The following is a 26,808-nucleotide window of genomic DNA, read 5'->3' on the forward strand; positions in this document are numbered from 1 at the left end:
GTGGGTATTTTCTGAATCTATTTGACCAATATGGAACTGTGCTTTCTAGGTGTTCTCAGAGCTTAACAGCAAATCTATAAAAACATTTAATAGCTACATCCTCCAAGATTCTCCATTCTGGCCCCAGGGACACCAGTTATAATGAGTGTGCACAAACTTCCACAAATTACAGCCTACAGCTCATATCCTAAAACCATGTTTGAGCATCCAATTGTGGAATTCTCCAAAGAGCATGTTCCCTTTTTCTACAAATTATACTATAAGCTCCAAAAAAGTAATACAGACTACATATTAAGCCACTACCATTGGCTTTGAATTGAGTTCATTCTATACCCACTGAATAAATACTTGATCTGTCTCTTCTTATACAAGGAAGAATTTTAAAATTGCACGTTAGTCTTTTCAACAAAACAGAACCACCAACCAACAAAAACAAAAGGAAAAAACAACCCCCAAAACTCACAACACCCAAAACAAAACCCCCTGAACTGTAAAGTATAAAATTCAGTTAATGAAGAAATTAAAAAGCGCTTTGGTAATTCTGAACAACATAAGCCACAAACATCAACCAAAGGCAATGGGGACAAGTAGTGAAGTGAAACCTACCCTCTACAAAGAAGTGAAAAAATTGCACGTTCTAATGAAAACCTGCAATTTGCATATTACTAGAAATAGAGTATTTGTCAAAGGTAATAGGAACATAAAACTCCATATGATTCCAAACCCCACTACTCTCAAGGCTAGCAATATTTCAATGACCTTGAGCCTGGCCTTGAATTTAGTAAGTAGCAGCTCTGCAGAAAAAGGATGACTTTCAATCCCTGTGCATACTTTAGTTTAAATAATACTCTGCTGAATATAAAAGAAAACCAAAACCTAGAATTGTGTTACACTGAGATCCTCAGTTCTCCACTTAATCCAATAAAGGAAGCCTGTTTCGCAAACAGCCTTTCCTCCTTATCCTTCCCCCTTCTGCCCAGTTCATTTAAATGCTCCCTCTCTAGCCAGTTAGATTTTAAACAGTTCAGCAGATGTGGTTTGGGAATTACAGGGCAAGTGGGGTGGGGGAACACAAATCTCAATAAAATAACTGCTTTTTCACAAAGCTAAAGGAAATATAGCCTGAAATGGCTTTTCTTGGTTTAGATCTTAGTCACTCGGCATTTTTAAGCAGCTGTCACAGGTAAATCACACCAACTAACAAAAAATATATTCATAAATGGAAACAGCCACACAGGCCCCCCAATTTAAACCTTCTGTGTAGCCTTAGGTAGCTCTGAGACAGCAATCTAGGTGCCAGCACTGGGAAGTCTTGAGTTTCACGTGCATGGTTACTTTGCCAAGCACTTGGACACATGCAGCCACAAAAGGAAGCATTTGAAAATATTCTGGTGCAAGTCTAAAACACCCTAAATCAGGTCCTGGAGGATGACTACTCACTAACCAGCCTTGCTCAGGAAGGCAATCTTGGCAGAACAATAGTTTTCCAATGAGATTATCACACCCTTGTTTAAAAACAACTATAAACGCTCAGCAGAAGGCATTAATGATACACCGGGTATGTGACAACTAGTTACATTTATTTAAAACACTAGATCATACTTTAAAAAAAAAAAAACAAAAACAACACACCTGTCAGATCACATTACCCCAGTACCAACAGATGACTGGCACAATAAAAGATACAGTCATACAAGATGTAGTTCATACATTCTATTTGGTGCATGGGAAAACGGGTAACCATTAATTCAGCACAAAGCTTCAACAAACACATAACACATCTGCAAGGGTGAGTACCACATGCAGAGCAACTGAATAATGTCTAATTGCTGTCTATCCTCGGGTGCAGTATTCTCTTGTTTATACGTAAAATACTACACAACATAATGGGATCTGCTCTTTTCTAGCAGCCCTCAAGCTATTTGGATTTATGGGCAACTGCCAGTTCAAACTTTCATGTCAATCACCACACACCCTGACAAAAATTCTGAGAAGCTTTACACAGTGATAATCTTCAGTTCACTATGTGACCCCAGCGATCCCAAACCTGACTGTACATGTAGCATGTCCCTCTTGGGATTACTGCCTCTAGACGTTAAGCTTTTAATTAGCTGTTTGGGGCTCGTTTCTTTTTAAAAGACTTAGTCCACTTGGGTTAACCACACTCTTTCTTTCAGAAAGCAACAGCCATACCCACCTGCTAACTGAAATGATGGTCTGGGTCAGACTTTAGACAAAACTATACCACCACCAAAAAAACCCACCCCCAAATCCTGCTCTACTGAAGCAGGTACTGGTTTGGAGGGGGGTTGGGTTCTGGTTTGTTCCCCCATAACCTGAATCTAGCAAACCGCTGTCTCCCTCAGCGGGAGCTGCGCGGGAAGGCTCAGCGGGCGCGCCTTTAGCGGCGCGGTTTCGCCGCGAGCCCTGGGCACCGCGGGGAGCCGAACTTAAACCGCAGCTAAAACGCCGCGCTGCCCTCACAAGGCTGGTGTTGGCAGCTCCGCGGGGGGAGGCAGCGTCCAGCTCCCCCAGGCCCCAGGGGCGGCAGCGCCGAAGGCACCCACCCCGCCGCTGGCCTACGGCCCCGGCAGGCCCCGCCCCGCGGGTGAAGGCGGGCGGGGAGCGGGCCCCAGGCCTACCAATCACGGTGAACGAACGGCCGGCCGGCCGACCTGCCCGGTACCGCCGTGACCTCAGGGGCTCCGGCGGCTCCGCCCCATGCCCCTTTCCCCCGCCCCGTCCCCGGCCGGGGGGCACTTACCGTCCCGGGACGTGCCCATGAGCTGGTCCAGCATGGCGCGCATCTGGGCCTGCGCCGACATCTTGAGCGCGCGGGGGGACGGCCCGGCCCGGCCGAGTCACGCCGACAGCGGCCTACAAGGCCCGAGGCCCGGCGCTCAGCCCTCCCCCTCGCGTCACTGGCGGGCCCGGGCGGAGCCGCTCCCCCGACGCCGCGGGCGGGGGAAGCGGCCACTACCTTTGCCTCGCACTCCCGGTGGGAGGCGGAGCGGGAAGCCGGTCTCGCGTCCCTCAGTGCCGCCGCCTCCCCTCTCCCCTCCGCTCCTCTCGCTTCCCCTCACGCCTGCCACGCGCGCGCGCCAGCGGTAACGGAAACCCGCGCGCACGCGCCCTGGGCCCCCCCCAGCCGCTCCGCGACGTCAGCGCGGATGGGCCTTGGTGGCCACTGATTGGCCACGGCGTGCGGTGTTCGGCCGGTGACGCACCGCGCAGCGAGGCCCCTGATTGGGCCGCCGGGCCTTTCGCTGGGCTGGACCCCTGGGGCGAGCGGATTGGCCAGGCGCCCCCGCGTAACCACTGTGACGTCTCCGCCGTGTCCGGGTCAGGGGCGGTGGGGCGAGGCGGGGCAGTGGGGGTCCCCTCCCGCCCCCGGGGAGCAGAAGCCGGGCATTGCCCGGCGCAGTGGGCCCGGCCTGGGTTCTCATCCCCTGTGAGAGGAGACCCAGCCGGCCGTTTGCCGAGGGTCGGTTCTGACGTGCCAGAGCAGGTGGCTGGGCTGAAATTAACGCAAAGCCGGGGAGTCTGGCCACGTAACGGGCGTCCCTCGCAGCCCGGCCCCGCTCACTCATCCCCTCTCTTCGCTGGGACGCTCACCGGGTGACGGGAGCGAGTTTAGACACGCAGGTGCTCGGACGGGTACGTACGGCGGAGCTAGCGCTGACGGAGTAGGCTGCGTAAGGACAGTTCCCTTCGTTAACTGACACTCGGCTCCATTTTAACGGCTTCGTCCTTCTGTCAGGCAGTTGAGGGCAGCGATGGTGACACTGGTGAGAAAAGCTGCTGTAACACTCGCTTTTTAGAGAACCTCCCTCATAACTGAAGTTACTGATGGTTGTTGCAGCTAATTCGGCTTACAGAGCACCGAGATCCAGTCTCAAAATGAGTATTTCTGTAATTTGGATCTATCCTAACACCTGCGTTTGCAGCTCTCCCTTTCTTAACCATCGTGTTGCCATCTAGCGCCCAAAAGCCCTCAATGACCGTCACAAGGATCAATTCTCATCGGCCGCAACCAGGGTCGTGCTCAACTTTGACGGTGTATTTGAGCAAATACAACATAAAAAGCCATTGAAACCCCTGCCACGCTTCATCTGAATTTCAAAAGGGCTTGCAGAGAAGATGCAACGCTCAGACAGGAGTCTTCTGTAACACGTTCAGGAAATGATTCCCTACCTGGTGCTCCTCGGCTCTTCAGAGCATGGCCCTGCTTTGGTTTTTCTTTTAACATATAAATTTGCTTTTGTTAGTCATTACATCGTATTGAAGGGGATGTAACTGGAAGAGATACCGATACTGGTTAAAATTTTCTTTATTTAGCACCTTAGCATGTTTGAGGGAAATTGAGAAATTTTATCTATTATTTATAATCACACCATACAGCCTTTAGCTTTAGGTACTACTTAAAGATCATCTATTTCTGGCCAAATTTCAGCTTTTCTTCCAGAACTGGTTTCAACGAGCCAATTTATTTTCCTTCCAGAACAATATACCAACGACTTTGGATGCAGCAAACCTTTAGACCACCTGGAAAGCAAACTGCAGAATGGAGCAGCTGCATTAAATAACTTAGAGCAACAAACACTTTGCAGCCATTCCCAGGGTATAATGACCTCCCTTGACTGTCATCTACTGCTGCGAATCAGTTGGTACTTTCCCACCTAGGATATCAACACTTGTCAAAGGACACCCATCCGTTTTAACCAGTGAGAATGGCAAGAACTGCAAACCTGGTCTACAGAACCTTAAAGTTCACATCTCAGTACTTTAATTAGGTGCCTTGAGTCTCCCAAGTTTTAAGTATCTATTGTGCCTACTCTATCCTGTGGTATTAAACTATCTCTGAGTTTTAAATACAGAGTAAGGAAAATACATAGATTTAGATAAATTCATCCTATTTGCAGTGCTTTTCTGACAGAGTAGCTTGTTTTCCTTGGTAGTAAAACCCCCCAAGCAACAAAACAAGCACTTTTTTGTTAGCCTTGCTTATAGCTCCTTCCCCACATAAAGCAGCCATTATAAGTTGCCCAACATAATAAAGATATGGGCCTGCTCAGGTGAGTCCAGATGACAGCTACAGAGATGGTCTGAGGCTGAGTTGTTTTGCCCAGAGAACTGAAGGTTCCAGGGAGACCTTAGAGCAGCTTCCAGTACCTAAAAAGGCCTACAAGAAATCTGGAGAGAGACTTCTTACAAGGGTATGTAGTGACAGGACAACACGGTGATGGCTTTAAACTGACAGAGGGAGATTTAGATTAGATATTAGGAAGAAGTTCTTTACTGGTGAGACACTGGCACAAGTTGCCCAGAGAAGCTGTGGCTGCCCCATCCCTGGCAGTGTTCAAGGCCAGGTTGGACACAGGGGCTTGGAGCAACCTGGTCTAGTGGAAGGTGTCCCTGCCTGTGGCAGGGGTTGGAAGTGGATGATCTTGAAGGTCCCTTCCAACCCAAACTGTTCTGTGCTTCTATGATTATTCCAGATTTCTTATTTATCTTGCATATAAATCAACTCTTTTCATAGAGGAGAGCAGCAACAATTCAAGCCAGTATTTCTTTTTAAAAGAAACTTGCTGTTCCAGATTGCAAGACAAGAAAATGGCAGCTTGGTTTGTGTATCTAGTGTAAATGACAGTGATCAGTTCACTTTAGTTTTTCTAAGATGCAGTGTGTGAGAACAGCATAGGAAGCCTACAGTCTCAGAGCCAACTGCTCAGAGACAGAGAAACCTGTAACTCATGCAGTAGTATTTGTCTTTTTGAGTTGTTGCCACTAGCTCACTGCCATGGTAAAAGTAATCTTCAAGATGAAAAAAAGAGGTTTGTGCTGCTGCTGCACCCACCAGAGTCCACTAATGTTCCAAAGAAAGCACCTTCAGTCTTGGGAGAGTAGAAAATTCCCCATGTACAGAATATGGCTGGTAGATCTACAGTAAATAGGCCAGTTCTCTTACCTACGGGTTTTGAGGGGGGAACCAACAACCCTTGCACCTCCTTGAGCAGCCAAGGCTGTTATGTTTTCTCACTACAAACAGCCCTTCTCTCATTCCATGGCAGCTGCCTGTCACATCGCACCAATATCAACCCACAACCCAGAACTGACAGAAAGCACGAGCCAGAAAACCCCAGCCCGTTTCGGTGATGCTAGGACCTTTATTCGGGAATAAACAGGTAACGCGACAGAGTCACCTCAGCCCTTCCCTCCCGGCTGCTGAGGCAACCTGAAGCCCACCAGCCCGGCGACCTCCTCAGGCGAGCGCTCGCCCCGGCCGTGGTACTCCTGGTGGAGGGCCTCGTGCTCCCGGACGCTGCGGAGCAGGCAGAGGTAGGTAGCAGCCTGGAAGTGCAGCTCTTGCTGGGCCCGGCACAGCTTCTCGCTGGTCACCTGCAGAGAGCAGCCAACAAGCCCCGGGGCCTTCACACCCCGCCCCGACGCCAAGGGCAGGGCCAATCCCGCCCCGCCTCGTCTCGTCTCCCCGGGAGAGAGAGGCAGGAACGGGTGGGTGAGTGGGGGGAGCCGTACCCGGTTGGCGCGGAAGGCCGCGACGATGTGCTGGTAGGCGGGCGTGTCGCGATAGGGGCGGCCCGCCCTGCCGCTGGCGTTGCGGAGCTCGCGCAGGAGCCCGCGCAAGGTCCGCAGCGGAGAACCCAGCGCCGCCATCTTGCGCACCTCCCCCCCCGACGGCCAATCGAACGCCGCTGCCTCGCTGCGGCGGCCAATAAGGAAAGTGGACGAAGGCGCGCGCGCGCGGCCTTCACGCTCGCGCGTTCGGCCGGGGCCGTCTGTCGAGCGCCGAGTCGGGCGATCGCCTCCTCCAGCCCCCGGCGCTCGGCGGAGGTCAGGTGCCGAAGGTCGAGTGTCGAGGCGAGGCCCGTGCGCTCGCTCCCTCTCTGTCGCGCCGGGCCGTTGGTTTGGGGGTGACGCCTTCGGGCCGCTTGTCGGTCCCGGAGCGGGGTCAGTGGGACGAGCGGAGAGGCCCGTCCCGCTGCGGGGAGGTGAGTGGGGCCGTGGCCCCTCCCTCCCCCGCGCAGCCCACGTGTGTCCCCGAGGTGTCCCGGTCTTACAGCGGCCGTACAGCTCCTTAGAGCCCAAGTGGGGCGCTCAGCAACCCCAGAAGATGCAGACCCTCGGCAGTTCCCGGATCGGCGCTGTGGAAAGCTGACGCGGCTTTAACGCCCCAGAGCTCCCGCGGGTCGTTGGTATCCCCTGGGTGCAAAAAACAAAAAAATTCGTCCACCCCAGATGGGACTCGAACCCACAATCCCTGGCTTAGGAGGCCAATGCCTTATCCATTAGGCCACTGGGGCTGCCGTGGAAAAGAGTTTTCTGTGTAGGCACTTCTCTTCTGTCCCCGCCCCTCTGCCTTTTATGGAAAGGGTGCAAGGCCTCAGACTGGGCAGCGCCTTCCCGCGCGAGGCTCGCGGGCCGGAAGCCGAGCGGCCCGCTGGGAGCAGAGGGCGGGGTCACGCGTGGTTGCCAGCGCTTTTGCGGCGGCCCGCGCCGGGGCATCCGCACCGCGAAGGGGAGCGTTCCCGTTCGTACTAGTGCTCCGGTAGCTTGCAGCCGCTGCTCTCTGCTCGCAGGATTGTCCTTGCCTTTGGGACGGCCCTGAGTGAAGAAAGCTAGCACCTACCCCCGCCCCAAAAGAAAACCAGCAGTGAAAAAACCAACACACACAAAGCCCCAAGCGACAACCCTCCAAGTAAAACCTTTTTACACTGTTCTTGTGATAAATTACAGAGACAGGGCTAATATGTACATTCCTCTTTATTTAATACAGCACAGACACATGACACATTTAAAAAAGGAAAATAAAAAGTACACTCATGAAAAAAGCCTGTCGCAGTCAGGGACAGGGAACAGCAACGCCGAATTGGTAAGGCTCCTCCTGCAGAACAGGCGTCTGCCGGCAAGGTTGGATCCCAGAGCTAAGTCTGCTGCCGAAAAATAAAAATACTGGTAAATCTTTGCACTCCCTTCAGGAAAGCAGAAAATAAACGGGCAAGTCCCTTTTAGAACAGGTGGAGGCGGCATCATCTGCAAGGTTCGCAGATAGAAACCCTACTTCTGTGTCTGGACCAAAGCATTGGTAAAATGAGAAATGCTCTCCAGCTATTCTTGCAGAGGTCCTATAGTCCTGACCTTTGAAAACACCAGACTTCTCAGGGATAGCAAACCTGAGTATCTGGAAGGAGTGAAAACATGAAGTAGTCACACAGAAGAGAGTTAAAATTAGTCTCCCTGATAGGGCTCCACTAGCCACGACTGGGAACGTGCAGGGGAACAAACCAGCTTCCCAAGTAACAAAAGACTAATAGCCATTAAACTGACCAGAACAATATACACATTTGGAACTGATGCGGGCTTTTTGTGGCAGCAGCTTCTTCCTTTTCCTGCTTCAGTTCAGGATGGAAATTAAGCAGGCACCAGTTCCTCTGGCAAAGAGCCTTACACACTTTTAAAAAATTAAAATACAAAAAAGGGAGACAGGTGTATTTACAAAATCCATGGCTGGTACAGTACATCATTTTTAAGACACACTAAATGCTACAATCTTTCAGGTCCTGAGATTATTACAAAAAAACCCAACAACTCAAAACTTGCGTCCAGGTCCAGTTTTATAAAGGAGAGAGGAAAGAAATCACACATTTTAAACACAGTACCCCATGAAGTTATTGGAACACATCTCCCTAAAAATCCAAATGGAAGTGGTGCTAACCACCCAAATATAGCTGCATTTGGTTGTTCAGGCTTGTTGTCACAAGAGGGGAGCATTTCACAGGGGACTTTCCCTGGAGAGCTCATCAGGTAAGCAGCACACGGCTGTTTGGATCCTTTAAGCCCCATCATCCAAAATATGTGAATACTAAGAGGAGGAAGGTGACCTTGTACAAATCTATGCTGGACTGAATAAAGCATCACAGGAATCACCAACTCAACAGGTTTGCCATCTCGTAGTAACTGTGCATTCCTTTGTTTGAAGCTGAGGAATGCAAAGAATTCTAGCTGTGATTTAACATTAGTTTAGAATAAAACACTTGGCCAGCTGCTTGTTCTGTGCTCCCCAGTGAAAGACAGGAAAACACTTTGTCCATCTGTTTCTCAGCCTTTCATTGTCTCGGGGACCACAGCAAGTCAGGTAGTTAAGCTAGGAATAACCAAACTTGCTAAAACATATATATACACACACTAAAATGACACCAAACAAAGGATATTGAGGCCAAACCTCTGTTGAGGAGATGATGCCCACTACCATTAGTTGTGTAGGCAGGTATTTGGACGCACTGTTCTTCACAGAGCCTCTGTTAGGCAGAACTAGAGGGACTTGCACCCACACCTGGGTTTTTTTCCCAATGAAATATTCTGAACATAGTGCTTTTGTATCATCAGAAGTTATCACAGATGCCCTTTTATTATAAGCACCTGACTTCAAGCTAGAGAACGCCAACATTTTAAGGATTACTCATGAAATGCTTCTAACTCTCAGTAAAAGAAGACTACAAGAGACAAATCACGTAACAAGGGTACTAGTTTAACTGCTAAAATATAATGCTGCTCAGTAGACTTTTCAGGGTAAAAAGTAGTAATTTTGCAATTTTTTTTTTTTTAAACAGTAGTCCAAAAATAAAATTTCTCCATCTATTTCCAGTATGGATCTTGAGAACTATGCAAGAACATGGAACTAATTGCTACATGATGGGATCACTGGCAATAAAACACACACTACAGTTCTCACCTCTGAGCTAAATTGTTATTTGTAATTACATACAACAAGACTAAAAGATCAGTGAGAAATACCAGGGGATTGCGATGTAGCTTTTATTTAAAGATCCAGCTACTGTATAGCTGGTAACTCCCCTTGTTTAGAAGCAACTTCATTTAAGTGAGAAATTAATTTAATTCACTTCTGATACTGGAAGGAAACCTGGGATGTCTCATTAGTTTCTCCCCAAATCCAATCTGTACATTAAACAGTGCTGTAGCTTCTTAAACCAATTTTGAGAGCTGAATATCTTAAAAAAACTCTCAGACTAAAACCTGTCACAAGAGGCGATTTTAGCTTCCCTCTCAAAGCAACCTCATGACGCTTGACACTAGGTGTTGCACCAGTGAAAGGGTTTCTTTTTTAAAATACAAATTTCTTTCTTCACGTTAGCAAAAAAGACTTCTGCAGTACAGACATTCAAAAAAATACTCCATTTTCTTTGGGTAAAACTTCAACATGTGTTAATAGGGGTAGCTGGGGGAAGGAATGCATGTAACACTGAAACACGTAAATACTTAGCTGCATAGTTGATATTAGTGACTATTAATCAAACTAAGGCCTTATCTGGAAAAAGCTGAGAACACAAGAAAGTTTCTTCCCCCACTTCTCTGGTGAAATCTGATAAGTCTCAAGCTCTGGCTGCCTCAGCAGCTACTTGTTTTGGCCTGCGATGGTATCTCCTGACTGGTTTTGGTTGATTCTCTCTCACTTCTTCTCTTGGTACTAGACATTAATAAACATAACTATCTATTGATAAAATACATCTGCACACACTGCTGGGCAAAAAGACAAAAACCACAACCAAACCAAAACCCCTTAGTATTGCGCATGACAGGAATCAGTGTACACCGCTTGCTTTGGATTACTTCACCATAAAGGAAAAACTTACTAGTTAATGGTTATTATTTAAGCAGGAGGTGATGGCAAGGGAAGAGACTGAAATTCACTTCTAGATACAAAACATGGGTTTGTTTTTTCTAGAGTTGCTCTGTAGAATTATAGCTGTCAAAATGGCTACAAAATACAGACCTATATCCTTGACTACTGACAAGATTAGCACAGTTTAATTTATGAGGAGTGTGCAAAAACAGCTGTAGGGAATCTCTGTACTTCCCCAGTTTTGGGCCAGTTCCAGGCCATGCTGATCTCTCAGCATAACTCATAGCAGCAGCAGGGCTTTCTATGGCCCCAAAAGGCTATTACAGCAGCAAGGGATCACCGGGTCATAGAAAAAGGATGATGAAGCCGCACCAGAAGTTTCCACAAACAAAGCATTCCCCTACGCAACAGTTATCTTTCCAGTGGCCCAGTAAAGCATACTTCTGGCTGCTTATTTTGGCAGTGATTTCTTAAGCAGTAGACAGATTTTTCACAGCAGTTGCGTTTGTTAAAGACAACTGTAACAGTCAACCATCACCAGCTGTAGATTCCCCATCTCACAGATCAGCCTAGGATAAAGAGCACATCTGCCCAAAACAAATTAAACAGCAACACAGGAGCCAGGTTAGCTTAGTTTACACCAACCGGTGGATGTGGCAAACTCCACTAATATACCTAAGGCAGATTAAGAAGCCCTCTCACTATCACTCCAACTAGCTGACCTACCAGCAACAGTCCTATCTTTGACTGGCACGATTAGATTGGTAGAAGTAATCTGCCTATGGCCTAGTTTACATAAACAGGCTTACTCAAACATGTGAAGACAAGCTAAGAACTGAAACAGCAGATAGGCTATTCTCTGCCACAGGAACATGTTGTATTTAATATCTTATTTTCTGCTCTCTAGGTAGATTCTCCACTTACAAAGGACTCTTAGTTCCATTCCCATTCTGGAAAGTAAATGCTTCCTTTTCATATTGCAACTCAAAATTACACTTTCCCAGCAAATGCACATCACAGAACTAGCACAGTCTAGTGATGTGTACCTATGTTACCTTAAGTTTAGCACTTGGTCAACAAGTGAACTGACAATTTCAGGTACACATTTATAATAATCATAAATTAAGATAAATTCTTGGCACAGAATTGTTAAAAAAAAATCACTAGATGATCTATTGCAGATTTGCTAATTTTGTCAGAGAACAAGGAAACAAGCACAGACACTGTTATGAGGGTTCACTTGCAGCTAACACCACAGGAACTTACTGTTCATTATATTAAGAGAACAAACCATTAATGAAATCTCAACAAATAGAGAAAAAGTACAACAAGAAATGTACTTCACGGTGAATGTTTTAGGCAGCATGAGAAGGTCTAACTTCAGGTCTAACTTCAATTAGCAGCTGCACTCTTGCAGGCTTTACCAAATTCCTTCTTACATACGATGTATAGTAGAAAGCGACAGCTTTGGTAAATGTGAGAATCCTTGAAGTAACTGGTGCCAAACAGATGCGACACCACACAAGATTCCTTGCGATTCATCTCAAGTCTAACTTGTTGCAAGCTGCTATTTTAACCTTCTTTCCTCCCTCCTTGAGCTTGCAAGCCACAAGTCTTTGCCTCAGCAATTGTGTGAAGTGTTCCGGTATTTAATAACATTGCCAGACAGGGCCCATGATGTTTTACTTGTGACCTAATTAAGATTCAAATTTAAAACCTTCAGAAAAACTGCAAGAAGTTTCATTCCCATTAGCCACTTCTTTTCTCTCGTGCACATATACGCACTCACACACACACACTCTTTTATTGTACTGCCACCTTTGCACAAACGTTCACCTTTCAAGTGTTTAACAGAGCCTGCAGGATGCAGAAGGATGAACAGGTTTCTCAGGAATATTGCTGTATATGTGTGTGTGTGCATGTGTGTGAGTGTGAGAGAGAAAGAATGCAGAAGCACACAGAACCAACACCATGGTACAGCAGCTATGAAGTTACACACATTACACACTTTTTTTGTTTTCTTTACAAAAGGGAAAAAATAGTATAACAGCATAAAGCCATCTTGGCAAGCTTAAGATTTTCCTCCAAAATGCCTTCCAGCACTTCAGGATCTCTGAGAACAGTTTAAAGAGGGTAGAGAAATAAAATCTAAAAATAATAATTAAAAAAAAAAAAAAAAAAAAAAGGCACTTAAACAAAGGACAAAGGCCTGAATCAAGTAAGTCATGGAGGGTAACAGCCATTTCACCAGAGCTAGGACCAATCAAAATCTACCAACCTTTTTTTAATGTCTATAAAATTAAAATTGCATAAAGTGTTAATTAATCAGTCATTTACCTACTGCTTTCACCTTACTGGTTCATTTCATGGTAAAAAAGAAAAAAAAAAAAAATTACAAACCCAAACAAAAAGCAAGTGTCCCTTTAATGATTCCCCCTCCCTGATTCAGCAAAAGATGAAAGTTAGGTGGGGGAGGAAGCCCTCCACAGCTTGGCTGCAGGTTTTCCCTGCAACATCATCTTCAAACAAATCCAAAACAAAAGCAGGAGAGGGACCACTGTGCCTTCACCAATTCACTCCAAAAAAACCAAACCCCAAACCAAAACCAACCGAAACACCCCAACACTTCTAATCCATCTGTGGGCAAAAACTACTCAAAAGAAAACAAAAACCTGTAAACTAGATTAAAATTTGCTAATAAATACAGCCAAAAGTTCATTTTACGAATGTAGCAGCAAATGTGATAAAGTTAGTTGGAGTCCAAGATGACTCCCAGAGGGTTAATGGTTCACACAACTGATGACAGCTTGGGAGAGTTGCAGGATTCTCTGTTTTCATGTCCTCAAGGGTCTTGCACCAAGTGGAGAAGGAGTGTGGAGGAAGGGTCAGGTGATGGGACTGCAGGAAGGAAACAGGCTCTTGGCACCTGTCCCACCCCCAAATCTGTGCATCAGACAACTTTGATCGGATTCAAACAAGAAGCAGAACCCAGGTAATTAGAAGTTACTTCTGATTAGCAGAAAACAGATGTGAAACCCACAGCATCCACACTTGTGACTTAGTTGATCAGTATTAGTCATGTTTCTCGTATCAACAGAGAAGGCCAGACGAAGTGATTTAGGCCATTTGCATCTTGGAGTAGGAGAGCACTGCAGTTACAGTCCAAGGTATTAGGAAACTTTGCAGCCTGTTTTTCATCTAGCCTGCCTTCTTTCTTTGCAAGTGTCTTGAAAGGATTTAAAATAGCTACTATGACTTTTGGGACTTTGGATCATGTAGCAGAAAGTATTACCCAGACGGTTTTAACATCTAAAACCTGTGTTTGAAATTATTGCTTGCATTTGTTTGGAGCTTTCAGTGAGCTTGACGTATTAGCTCATATACAGTCCCCAAACCAAGTTCAGCCCTGCTGTCTGGAAAAGACAGCTCTACTTGGCTTTCTTATTGCTTGTGAATACTGAGGGTTATTTAGTATGTACAGCTACAGTTTATTTATTAACAAAGGCCCTTAATAAGTAGTAAAAACTCTGGGGAAAATGTCTTTAGAAGAGCTGCTGTGCAGAAAATAGTAAAACATTAACCTAATTTTGCATTTGGATGTTGCAGAGATCTTTCACTTCCCCACCCTGTTTATGCTACCCACAAAAGGTCTCTGGGAGCCACTCTATTATTTCCTTTAACCTGGCCTTGCTAGGCTTAACTAGGGAGAACAGGAAACATGGGATGTAGACCCTTTCAGTTCTATGTTGCCAATTCCAAAGAAGCTCAGGAGCATAATGACTGAACACAGTTACCCTCTGGGGGGCTGTTTGAACTAGCTTCACCAGCAACGTATGGTCATCTTTATTCTCATCACCCTACTGCTTATTTCCACAGTAAGTATTAGTTTACTTGTTTCCCAAGACTGAGAAGCTCAATAGGCCACACAGACAGGACTACTCTTACCTTTCTTAAGATTTAGAGAAGATACTCCCTAGCTGAAGATGAGGCATACTTCCAGAAGGGAGGGAAGTTAAAAGGAAATTTGTGCTGTATAAAGGGCTCCAAGTCTACCAGTCTACAATTTCTTAAAGTATGAAGACAAAAGATGGCAATTTGAATGAGATGCCTTGATGAAGAAAACATAGAAGAGGTAGAACTCTCTTAGGACAGGGTCTTTTAAATATATTGCTGTCTGATGCTCACTGCTGCAACTCCCTCACTTACATACATTGTTAAAAGGTATGAGGTTTGACACAGTTCAGAGAATTAGCATCTTGCCAGAACTGTTAGGTCTCAAAACCTGAAAGTTATCTTCCTTTAACCCTGCCTGGAGAAAAAAGCAGGGGGGGGGGGGGGGGAACCAAACCCCAAAAAAACCATATCAGATAAAGCTTGCCTTCTGAATATATGATATTCTGACAGAATTTGCACAGTATTAAGAATATCAGGGTCTACGTAGCTGTATGTTTCAACTCTAAATTAACCTTGATGATGGAAATGCAAGCTTATCTAATTAACATGCCACATACAAAACATCAGCACTAGCTAAAAAGCATTTAATTGGCAGATGCTGTGGAGTGAAATTAATGAACTAATGCATCTTATTTTAATTCAATCTGTCTTTCACAGAAGTGTTGTGCAAAAACATTTATTGCTGAGCTCAACCCAACATTTTATACTAAATACACAATATATATTATTTTAAATTCACGTATATATATTTATATAAAATTAAAATGAGCTCTAAATAGAAAAGAAATTGTTGTCTGGTCTAAGAAAAATAAATCACATGTAAAAGAAACCTGAAAGCTATAAGTTAATCTAGAAAAAAAACATTGAAGATTCGTTATCCAAGGGTCAAAGTCTCTCTGGAAGGTGTGAGATAACGAGTAGTCACTGGTTCATTCTCAAATCGAACTACTGGAAAGACTAGTTACTAGGAATTTCAGCATCTCTGATCAAGGGAATGTTTCTGAGTTCAAGGAGAAGGGCATCATACTACTTTATTTGCTCCTTTCCCCTATGACTTATTTCACTTTCTGCCATTCTTGCCTTTCATCTGACAGCGCAAGGGACTCAACAGTGAAGTTCTGTCCTAGTGTTGAAAGTGCAACATATGCTGGATACTTCCTAACCTTACAAATGAACCAGCCGACGTATTGCTATAAAAAAACCAACCCAAACAAAAAAGCCAGCTTTGCAGTCTTGTGCTACCACGCAAGAAAGAGTTCAGGTCAGGAACTCCCCAGGCCAGCGGGGGCTGGACATGCTGGAGACAACCCATTCAGCCCCCAAAAGAGAAGGCACCTCTGGTCGCTTCTGAACGACTCCTCTTTGGCTAATGCCTGAAGCAGTATTAACCTGGCTCTGGAATAGGTCACAAATAGGTTTTTTTATCTACCAAATCAGTATAATGCATGGCTTTTGGGAGGAGTTAGATGAAAGATGAGGAAGATCTAGAATGAGCAAAGAACTGGTTATTTTATAAAAAAATAAAATAAAAGGAGTAGAACATTACTTAATTTCAGTAGCAGATAAGCACAAGGCAAAGGAAAACTAAGCTTAACAAATGGAAGAACTGAAAAATAAGTGTGCCTTTAAAAAAAATGATGTGGGCAAGAAATGCTAGTCTGACCAATAAAATGTGAGTTTCCTTTTCATGTAAATGGAAAAATTTCCAACCCTTTCCTCCCTTAAATATTTATATTTAAAAAACCAATCAAATAAGGAGCAAGAAATTTTCCCACATCTCGATATCCAGGAGATCTGTTTTTGAAGACAACTCTCTAATTAGACTGCATCCATCTGTAGGCTCCCTAAAGCCAAAACAGCCTTGTAACGCTGGAAAACATGCCCGTATGGGAAACTGCATTTGTGTAAGGGTTTAATTATAATGCAAAGGATCCCAGCACCACCTCTGTTCTACATAACTTTCAGTCCACAACCGTATAGTACGCTCAGGACCTATACATCATCTTATACTGGGCACTCTGGGCACTAATGAAGGGGATGATTCCACCTTATGCCATGGATGAAGAAACCAATTCTAGCTCCTCTCACGCTTTCAATTCTTCATTGGACATCACCCAGAAAGAAAAAAAACAAAACAAAAACAAAACACGTTTGTGCTGCTGTGGGTTTGACGATCAATTTCTTTTAAAAGCCAATCAGAACAGATAAAAAAAAAGCATGTTTCTTTAGGCAAGATCAAACTATGACCAGTCTGCATGACCAGGAGGACCAGTCCTCCTTTTCCTTCTCTCTTTGATCAAGTATTGTTTTCTTTTTCTTCTTCCTCTCACCACAGTGCTTGGGATCAGAATATGTAAACATCGACAGAAACAGCAGCCCTGTGACAATAAGCACTTTCCCAACTGGGCAGATTCTGTCAGCCAACCAGAACTGCTTCAGCTCCCTTGCTTGTCCAGAAGTCACTGGTTTTTTCGCTGTAACTTAGTGTCCCCTTTACTTTGGCCTCCATCTGTAGTTTAGAGACAGGAAAAGAAAGGGAAGAATATGCGTGAATGACATTTTATTTTTATAACTTACAGCAGAAGAGACAGGAATTTGGCACGTTCAGCCTTAGCATTACCAAAATGTGCATTATAGGGTAGAAGACTGCATCTTCTCTATAGTTCATTTATTAGAAATAGCACTGTTGAAACCTGAGATATCAGGCTTCAGATCAAAAAATACCATCTTTCTAAAGATTAAGTTGCAGTTTGGGATACAAAAAAATAAAATTAAAAAGAAATCGAGCCTTTCTTTAGAAGCCTTTACATTTTAATAAAGCATTTTTAATATTTTAGTATTCAACCCATGGCACTTACTGTGACAAAAAATTATGGTTGTACCCAATAAAGCCAATTGGTTTGTTTCCATAGCCTGTTGGAGCAACATTGCTCAGTTTTTTGGTGCTGAGGACTCTTAGAACAGGATGAAGAACTCCCACCTAAGCCACTGCCACCCTTCCTGTTCCTTCTTCTGAGAAAAAAAAAAACCAACAAACCCACCCAATCAAAAAACCTACAGGTGGCAAAGAGTAGAGTCTAAATAAACTGCACTTTCTAAAGCTTTATGATAGTTTTCAGCATCAAGTCTTACAAACAGAAAAAGAGATGTTCTACTTCAAGCTTCTCTTCTCTACCAAAATATGCAACTCTTATCAAGGATAAAATTCTCAGAGAAGGCAAATATTCCATTAGGGAATCATCACACTGTACACACAGGTATACAGTCTTACAAGAAGCATGAAGAAGCTTCCAGCTGGAAGGTCGGTTCCTCCTCCAATGGAGAAATTATAACTAAGTGGAAAAAATAATCTCACCAATACAGACTTTATGCAGCCTGTAAATAACCATGTTAGTGTCCAGTAAGTAGTATTCCTTTTTTCCCACTAATTGAATTTATACACTTTGGTTTCTAGAACTGCTACAATAAATTATTATTGATGTTTTTGAGCTTTTTTTGCTCCTGACATTGAAGAAAAGTAAGAAAAGGAAAAAAAAAAAGAAAAAAGAAAAAAGAAAGTTCAGGTTCCTTCAATACTGCTGTGATAGAATGTGTACTATCAGCTGCTACCAAAGCTTGTCCCTCTGTCATGTCTTCTTTAAACCAATTTCAGTTCTGGTGTATATTTTATTTCAGTCTAGGGCAGAAATCTAACTTGTAAGTTAAAAATAATAAGAAAAACACAATGTCTTTACCTGTGTAAGCTTGCTGCAAGTGAGCAGGCAGAGGTGAGTGAGACAGTGTTGCTGCGTGCTGAGCACCTGGCTGTAAACCCTTCAGTAAGTCTGGGGAAAGAAGGAGAGCAACAAAAATAAACCTTAAAAACAAGAGGCAGCCTTTAAGAAATATGAAGTTTTTATTTTATAGTGTAGCTACAGTAGCATGCAAATTTGCACGGATTTCTGAAGATGTGTCTCAACAACAAACACCTGACAGCATTCTGATGGCTGGAATAAGTCAACAGAAATAGACCTATTCAGATATAGTTAATCGAAAGTCAGAGCAAGGACCATGCCTTGCTATTGGGATGCAACTCTTCATGTCATGTCCTTCAGCAGAAAGGCCAAAAATTAATATAGGTTAAAACCCCAAAGAATTTCTTTTCAAGCAATCGGAAGAAAAAAATAAATGCCATCTGGGTTGATACTTCTTCTTAAGAGAACTGTTTGATATTCAAGATTACTAAGCTAAGGATATTTTAAGGACTCACCATATTAAGTCTCTTATTTGTGTTGTGACATTTGGAGACTTTTAAGCTCTATTCTTTTCTAAAGATAGAGGATTAAAAGTTAACCCAAAAAAGCATTGTTCAAAACTAAACGTATGCTGTAAACGTAACAATGAAGTTAAGCTTATATCAAAGATGGTTCATAATTATCTTCATTTGGATAATGACAAAGTTTTACCAGTGAAGAAATCACATTTACTCTCCTGGAGGGATTTTCATAAACCAAACGGGAGTCTCCCACAACTTTATTGCTTCTCTTCTTAAATTCCATTTTCAGGATGCATCTTTCCTTATAGCACAGCATGGTAACTGATTCCACTCACTCTGAGTTAGGCTGTGGTGGAAAGCCGCTGAGGTAGATCCCGAGGTGGTTGTCACTCCAGCTGTGTCCGTCCCAAAGCCAAGCAGCTCCAAGGGAAACTGGAAGGGCACGGTCACAGGTACAAGGCCACCCAGCATCCCAAAAGGAGTTAATGGTGCAGATGTCACGTTCTGACTGGTTACAGACAGGGGTGATGCCATGAGCGTCAGAGGTGAGGCGTTAGCCAGTAATGATGCTCCTGCTGTTGACTGTACAAAGAAAAGAAGTACTTCAAGATTTTAAAGCTTTGAGTTGTATTCTTTAAGGAGATAAGAATCAACTATTTTCTGCTAACTGTGGCCCTATTAAGAAGGGTGCTAAACTATTAACAAATATCCACTTATCTACCCAGGAGGTCTTCCCACTGTTCATCTACTAAGATAGTACAATTATATCTCAAATTCAGACATGACAGTATGGTTCATCTCTCATGTTTTTCTCAGGTCATTTCCTCTATCTCCTTTCCAATTATGCACTGGGTCTACAGTCAGAATCTAACACAGCATCTTCTATGGATTAATAATATGAAATTGTCAGATGTAGATCTGAAATTCTTTAGAAGCGCAGTATTACTCTCCCCTCTCCAAATCTGGGTCTTAACAGAACACTAACTTTATTTCTAATGTGGCTGCTTAGAAGCAATGATTTTTGAAAATTAAGATTCATATTTAAGAACCCCACACTTAAAGAGAAGTCAGGTTACCAAAATACATACATATGTAGGTATACACCCACATATAAAGTCACAATAACTATTTTAATGATACTCTCTGCTGCTCAGTACCTCTAGCTGATTTCCCCCTTTTGTATACCAACAACCTTATTTTGCTGTATTACAGCATGCACTCATGTTACTTGATTATCCACCACACCCCCCTCAAGTCCCCTTCGACATCAGTGTATGCCAAAATACATTTAATTCCCCAGGTCATCAGTTTAAAGGAAAAAAAAAAAAAAAAAAAATCATTTGCCTTTAACTACAGGAAGGTTTGCCAGAATTCATCTCATCATCCAACACAATACTACCGACTTCCCTCATCCTTCATCTTTAAGCACTACCACACCCATTTCACATTTTCTTCTACATCACAGCAATTGTATCCACTGGATTCTGTTGATTGCACCAGGAAGAAACAACTCCATTCCCAGTCCATTCACTGTTGCCTTTTTTGTCTCCACCAGGCACCTTCCAGAGTACCCAAACTGGACTGTATCTGGCTCACCTTTTCTCTAGACTCTAAGTGGTACCACAGTGGCCCTTGCACAGCATGTGGGATGGTTTTGGTTTTTTTTTCATTCAAAGTACCCAAAATAATGAGAAGGCTGTGTCAGAGCCTGACAGACATTTGTTGTTTACTGTAACAGACTTAAGGTACAGTAGGATGAAAGACCATAGAAACGTCTTATAAAAAAAATCATCCTCCTCCTGTTATTTAGCTGCATTGAGAGAAATTTGATAGCAAGCTAAAAAATTACAAACCATTGCTAAAGGCTGAGTATACATCACTTCCATGCAATAGCTATGTCCATTGTTCAGAAAAATACAAAGCCTTCCATTTGCTGTACACCAAGACTCTGATTTACAGTGATACTGCTTTTCTTAAGTTTACTTAAGTAGTGAAGACCCCAGAACAGAGCAATAAACAGAGAGCAAAACCTCAGATAGCTCAGTAATTAAATAGTTCCCAGTAAGAACACTACACAACTTGGAAAAGCAAGTTGTCTTCTGAGTAAATCATAGGTTTGCATGGGGTTTAGAACAACAGTATTTTCAAAGTGTTTGTTTTGTACAACTGTTTTCTCTCCAGTGCTAAAATTCTGCATAGCTCTCAAACAATTTCTAGGATATTTATATATTAGAGATGTCTCATGCAGTTTGACTAGACCCTACAAAATAAAATACATATTCAACCACAAATACTAAGCCCTGCATGTGTTAATTTTAAATACAAATCTTGTTTTATATTCAAACCACAACCAACTGAACTCAAGTTTTACAAGTTAATCATGAAGCTTAGCAACAAATGTACCAATACACCTTTTCATGTGACCACCACCATTACAAATAGGTAAATATGCAAGAATACCCAATAATGCAAGAAAATACCACATCCTCTGGAAATATGGCCACAGAAGGCTTACCTTTTCTAGTGCTCTTAAAACAAACAAACAAACAAACAAACAAACGTGTATTCTGTTTCACAGAATAGACCAACCAACATTTTACAGTGAGGATTCATTCCACACTGATCCTTGAATTTCACATTAGCTGGAAATACCTATTCACTAGTGAGAAATAGTTTCATCAGTATTAACATTTATGCTTAGTAAAGTATAAACATTAAATTTATGACACATTTGCAAATCAAGATATTGTAAGAAAGAATGTTTACAAAATAAGTGTGATAAATATTAATGTAAGGTTTAAATGTAAACTTGTTAGATGCATACCTGCACACTGGCTGCTACAACTGGAGACCCTGAGGCAGAAGATGGTCTGTGTGGAGTTGACAATTGTTTAGTAGCACCCTGTGTTCCACTTCCTGCTCCCCCAGACAGACTAGTCCTACTAGCTCCACTTGAGTTAAGGTTACTGCCTCTGCTGGCAGGTACATTCATTCCAACTCCACCCAGATTATTTTTACCAACAGTTCCAGAAGGAGAAGAGTTGGGCAATTTTGAAGACGCCTGAGGGTTCTTTGCAGGCTGAAGGCCTGAGGTGCGATTAGAGGGCAGCAGATTCACTGTGGGAGACTGCCTGCTGATATTTACACCACTGGTCTGTTTATGAAGGGGGTTGTTGCTGGAGTGACTACTCTGGGAAACTAGTGCACTTGAACTGGAAGAACTGGGTGTTGTTGCAGGCCTGGGGGATGAGGTGGACTTGGATGAAAATTTAGGTGATGCATTGGGCTTGGGTGTGACAGAGGGTTTAGATGCAGTGGGCTTGGGAGAGGCAGCAGGTTTGGGAGAGGCAGCCATGGAGAAGGGAGGCTTGAAACCCTGGGAAGAAACTTGTGACACCATAGCCTTGGCTAAATAGTTACTAGAGGTAGAGGTGCTGGATGTTGTCCGAGAAACCAGTGGGTGAGACCCTTGAGAGCCACTTCCAGACGAGGGATTAGACAAAGGCAGGCGATATACTACAGACTTATCTTGAGCCTTGATGACTGGTGATGAGCAAGACAGTTTGGGATTACTACTCAATTTCACCACTGGATTGGTCTGTGATTTACTAATAGTTGCTTGTAAAGGAGATACATATTTCTGCTGTACAGCTGAATGCTGGTGCACCTTTGTCACTTGTGATGTTGAGGAAGAACCACCTTGAGGCTCAGAAGATGATACCAAGATATTAGCATCCTTGGTTCTTTGAGAGGTGGAAATAGCTGCTTGGGTCTTAGAGGAAGAAACATGAGCCTGTGAAGAGGAGGAAGCGGCTTGGATCTGGCTTGACCTCTGTAGTCCTTGCTGAAGTAGTTTGGCTGGCAAAGGCTCTAAGGAAACCTTAGGATTTTGAATTGAAGATCCAGCAATAAGGCCTGAAGAGATACCAGCGTGAACTAGGTCCTGGGGTTTCTTTGGTACTGGCCCTGTGTGACCAGCAATAAGACTTGATGAATGGGGTGTCTGAGTGGGCTCTACTTTCTTTGAAGTTGCCAGGGGCAACTTGCTCATAATGCTTGCTAGTTTCTCTTCCCTCAGTCCAGGGCGAGGTCTGGATGTTGGTGTGTCTATGGTGGACCCAAGAGGTGATCCCTTGGCACCATTATTGATAACTGCCAGAGCATCAGAAATAGAGTCCAGTGAAGGTGGGTGGAAAGAGAGGTCTTCATCCAATGAGTCATCCAAACAGATGGTCTCTGGAGCTGGTGTGCAGCTAGAGCTGGCTGGGGTGCAGACAGGTGTGCTGGAACTCGGTACAGTAGCGCAACTTGAACTGACTGAAGACATACAGGTTTTCTGTTCTTTCTTTGGACTGGAGTCCTGAGAGTAAAGAGATAACACAGGTTGTAATAGCCTTTCTGGAGCAGATCTAAAGTCTTCTTTAGTGCAATTCTATTATTCTGTATATTCAGATGAACTGAAGAAGGTCTACTATTGAAACTTTTGTATTACCTGTATCTAGGTCTTTTAGTCCTCCATGCTAATTCAATATTTGTGTTTTAAAACCTAGTGCTGTTGCTCCACATAACTAAAAGTGCCCCACACAGTTAAGAATAATCTGTGAAGAACAGGGTAGCTAATCTGACTGCTAGGTAAAATTGCTACTGAACTAAGACAACACCTAGTCGTGTCTAACGAGAACCTCTATCAACTTACTATGCTATTCTCCCAACCATATATTTTTCCAGTCTTACCAAATTTAATACAGCTGAGAAAAAACACAAAGCACACTAAAAAAATGTGAAATTTTACTGGAACTAGTACCTCTTCATAGTCTTTTTTCAAAGAGCTAATATAGCCTAAAGTTACAAAGCTATACAGAAGTCTTTTGAACTACTTTCTTTGAAGTAATACAGCACCAAGTCAATAAGCTCTTACAGCATTTCCTGATGGAATCCTTCTGCCAGAATTTTTCTGGATCAGAGGCAGGAAACAGCTTGTATCAAGTGGTCATATAAAATTCAGATATCTAAATAGGCATTTACCTTCACTTTGGGTTTAGGGGCCAGAATCACCTTCTTCTTTGCCCTAAAACAGAGGATACACATGTGCATCAGAAGACAACAGAAAGGCAAGTCACTTTAGTTTTAACTGTTACCCTGTCTCAATATGCCAGAAAGATGACTAATGAAGTCCAGCTTTAATAATAAGACATCCTTGAAATAGAAAATGAGTTAAAATATAGAGGGGGAGAGCAGAAGCACAACTTTAATCCATTTTTTGGGTTATGTATCTCAAGTAATTTAGATGCAAAATTCACTGAATTGCTGATATAATCTGGTATGTATCAAGAGAGCCATTTTCTACTTGTCCAATTTAGAAAAACTCCAAAAAAATTAAGTAATTTCACTTTACATTGAAGTTTTTGGAGTAAACTTTGTGTTCTCGTTTATATTTCAAACCACATAAAATCAGTTGCTTCCTCCCTCCCCCCAAGAAAAAAAGTGTTTTGTTGCTTAACAACTGTGTCGCTGTTGTATCTAACTTCTGTTTGTTGCAAGAAGCCATTTAAACAAGCTTCCAGGTTCTTTTGCAGTGTAAGTGAACACCATAGCACCAACTGTAGTTATGCAAGCAAAGACAGCATTAAGGATTATTAGTCATCAGCTTCAATTTTTAAGTTAAGTATTTCACACATCGTTTTCTCATTTCTAGTTCTTCAAGAGGATCAATAGATTTACATTTTATAGGTCATTTTTTCTCCTTTCCCAAGCAACTAGGAATATGCCTGGTTAAAAGACAACCTTACTGTAGGTGGACCATGACTCAGTTTTGTTATCATGTATAAAAATATCTTATGTCAATCATTTATCACAAAGATTGCAATTTGGGTGTTATTCAAAGTCATAATTGATTATCTGAATTCTGGCTGAATACGGACAGCTCCCAGGAGGGACACAGCACTGTTGAAAATCAAGAAGGTAAAACTCCACTACGATACACAGCCTTCTGTTGTTACAGAGATATTTATGAAGAAAGGAGCAGGAAGTACTGCAGCCTCCGAGTTCAATTTAATATGCTGTACAGCAAAATTCAGACAGGATACAGTGCTTTGAAATACTTTGAGTTAAAGGCATTAATCCAAGAATGAATATCCACTTGATTTATCTAGCCACTTCATAACTGAATTAAAATATCATGCCACAAGAACATTAGTTATTATTAACATTGTAAGTCTCTTCAAACAAATCCTCAAATCTCTCCCTTTTCTCCCCTCTGTCCAAAAAACAGTAGCATGAAAATGGATAAAGATACTATGAGCAACCTAAAGATAGTAGTTGTCCATGTTATACTCACGGAGCAGAAGTGAGGTGATTGTGAACACTTCGGCTTTCTTTAAAAAGCATCCTAAAAGAGTGACAAGTAAAGAAACATAAGGTGATTCTACAGGAACAATCAGCATATGACCACCAAATATGCAAATATCCTTGAATTTTCAGAACGCTTTGATCATCTGTCCCCAAAGCAGCTAGTAGGTAGTTTGTCTGTATTGCTACCATGATGTAGCTCCAGGCAGCCATAAACAGAAGAATGCTAAAAAAATAAAAAACCCAAACAAAAAAACCAAAAAACCAAAAAAACCAACCAACCAACCAACCAACAAACAAAAAACCAAAAAAACCACAAAACCCCCCCCAAAAAAAAAAAAAAAAAAAACCAAAAAAAAAAAACCACAAAAAGCCCAAACCATAAATTCAAGTTTTCATTCAAAATACCCCAGTGAATGGCCAAGCAGAAGTCAATGTAATGGAATATTACCTCCTTCAGCTGGACCTAAGAAACATTTTGAATTCTCTCTCTTCAAATACCAATGAGATATGCTGAATATCAAATTAAGGATTATAATAAACTCTTCACATTATGTAGTCAGACACTGATCACAGGTTTGAGTTTTGTGGTTAATCTGCTGTGCTCTGGTGTTATTTTTTTGGGGGTTTTTTTCTTTGTTTTTTAAAACAGAGGAAAAACGTCAGAATACAGTAGCCATGCCTGCTTTTAATTTTAATATTTTATACAGGCCACTGAGTACCATTTCTGTGACTTCAGTTACACTGGTCTTACACATACATTTTATTACAGAGCCAATGAACGGCAAGAGTTGGTATGACAAATCTCAACAGTTCATATGCTTTTATTTCCATGTTATCAACCCCTGAGCTGACAAGTGGGAAGTGAAAATGATTCTTGATCTGTACCTATCTCGCAGCTTGCTACTCAAATGCAGCTGTAAATAGACTGCTAATGAAAACTTGGTCCTCTTCCCTGTTTCCAAGGTAGGTAAATGAGAAGAGACAAGATTTTCCTACACCACTGGCATCACACTAACAGTGATCACGTCATAAACAGCTGTCTAAACAAGAGCTTTTCACCGATAACACATCCTTAGAGCTGCAGCAGTTAACGAAAAATCTGTGTATCCAAAATCTCATGTAATCTGGCAAGAAAACATTGACATCCTCTTGCTGCATTTCAGTGCCTTAATTCTCAGGTTCCACTTTCAGCTCCATTTTCTTCACCATACTAACCTCCAAATCTGTATTACATTGCTTCCCATCAGAAGCTACTGGATGCCCATGAAGAACATAATGTAATGAGATATGTTCCTTTAGCTACAAGTTCAATGTGCCACTTTCTGTCCTACCCAGAAACTTCTCCCAGATATTTCTCTCCACACCTCCTCGCTGGTGCTTTGTCTATTCCTTAAACTTTTTAATTTGGGAATGAAAATCCAGAATGAATCCAGGCCCTGGTAATTTGTAGTATCATCCTTAACGGTTCAAGACAAAAGTGTACTACTACAGCAGCAGAAGTCAAAGATACAATACAAAGAAAGGACAGTGCAGCGTGTGCTCCAAAGTAAGAACACACTTGGAAAATAATCCCACCATTGCATAAATA

At 42.9% G+C, this 26,808-nt stretch overlaps 3 protein-coding genes, 1 long non-coding RNA gene and 1 other non-coding gene across 7 annotated transcripts in view; 1 reads left to right on the plus strand and 4 right to left on the minus strand.

Moving 5' to 3' along the window:
* LOC115605269 (putative RNA-binding protein Luc7-like 2) overlaps positions 1–3,149 on the minus strand; it is a 33,758-nt gene extending 30,609 nt beyond the window's left edge. Inside the window, exon 1 of one of the 2 annotated variants that reach the window (XM_030479494.1) lies at positions 2,765–3,149. In XM_030479494.1, coding sequence (XP_030335354.1) covers positions 2,765–2,825 — 61 coding nt within the window. In that variant the 5' untranslated portion in view covers positions 2,826–3,149. The remainder of the gene's footprint in view (positions 1–2,764) is intronic. The other variant, XM_030479496.1, reaches the window with a different exon arrangement.
* Positions 3,150–3,361: 212 nt separating this feature from the next.
* Positions 3,362–4,910, plus strand: LOC115605271. The gene is made up of 2 exons (XR_003990557.1): positions 3,362–3,657; positions 4,502–4,910. It is a non-coding gene; the product is annotated as an uncharacterized LOC115605271 (long non-coding RNA).
* A 1,236-nt stretch (positions 4,911–6,146) lies between these two features.
* On the minus strand, positions 6,147–7,357 carry FMC1 (formation of mitochondrial complex V assembly factor 1 homolog). The gene is made up of 2 exons (XM_030479497.1): positions 6,538–7,357; positions 6,147–6,399 (listed from the first exon to the last, which is right to left on the minus strand). Exons 1-2 carry the CDS (start codon positions 6,673–6,675, stop codon positions 6,205–6,207), a joined length of 333 nt encoding a protein of 110 aa, XP_030335357.1. The 5' UTR covers positions 6,676–7,357; the 3' UTR covers positions 6,147–6,204.
* Positions 7,250–7,322, minus strand: TRNAR-CCU. Its single transcript has one exon. It is a non-coding gene; the product is annotated as a tRNA-Arg (tRNA).
* A 407-nt stretch (positions 7,358–7,764) lies between the features above and the next one.
* UBN2 (ubinuclein 2) overlaps positions 7,765–26,808 on the minus strand; it is a 54,948-nt gene continuing 35,904 nt past the window's right edge. Inside the window, exons 12-17 of one of the 2 annotated variants that reach the window (XM_030479491.1) lie at positions 25,207–25,257; positions 23,895–23,937; positions 21,694–23,229; positions 19,205–19,451; positions 18,349–18,438; positions 7,765–17,123 (exon numbers count right to left, since the gene is read on the minus strand). In XM_030479491.1, the coding sequence (XP_030335351.1) occupies positions 17,074–17,123; positions 18,349–18,438; positions 19,205–19,451; positions 21,694–23,229; positions 23,895–23,937; positions 25,207–25,257 (2,017 nt within the window). In that variant the 3' untranslated portion in view covers positions 7,765–17,073. The remainder of the gene's footprint in view (positions 17,124–18,348; positions 18,439–19,204; positions 19,452–21,693; positions 23,230–23,894; positions 23,938–25,206; positions 25,258–26,808) is intronic. The other variant, XM_030479493.1, reaches the window with a different exon arrangement.

The sequence above is a fragment of the Strigops habroptila genome, chromosome 3 (assembly GCF_004027225.2).
Source record: "Strigops habroptila isolate Jane chromosome 3, bStrHab1.2.pri, whole genome shotgun sequence".
NCBI lineage: Eukaryota > Metazoa > Chordata > Aves > Psittaciformes > Psittacidae > Strigops > Strigops habroptila.

Coding starts and splice junctions, on each gene's coding strand:
- FMC1 (XM_030479497.1), bottom strand. CDS start 6,675: ATGGCGGCGCTGGGTTCTCCGCTGCGGACCTTGCGCGGGCTCCTGCGC. Junction 6,400..6,537: donor CGGCCTTCCGCGCCAACCGG/GTACGGCTCCCC, acceptor TGCTCTCTGCAG/GTGACCAGCGAGAAGCTGTG.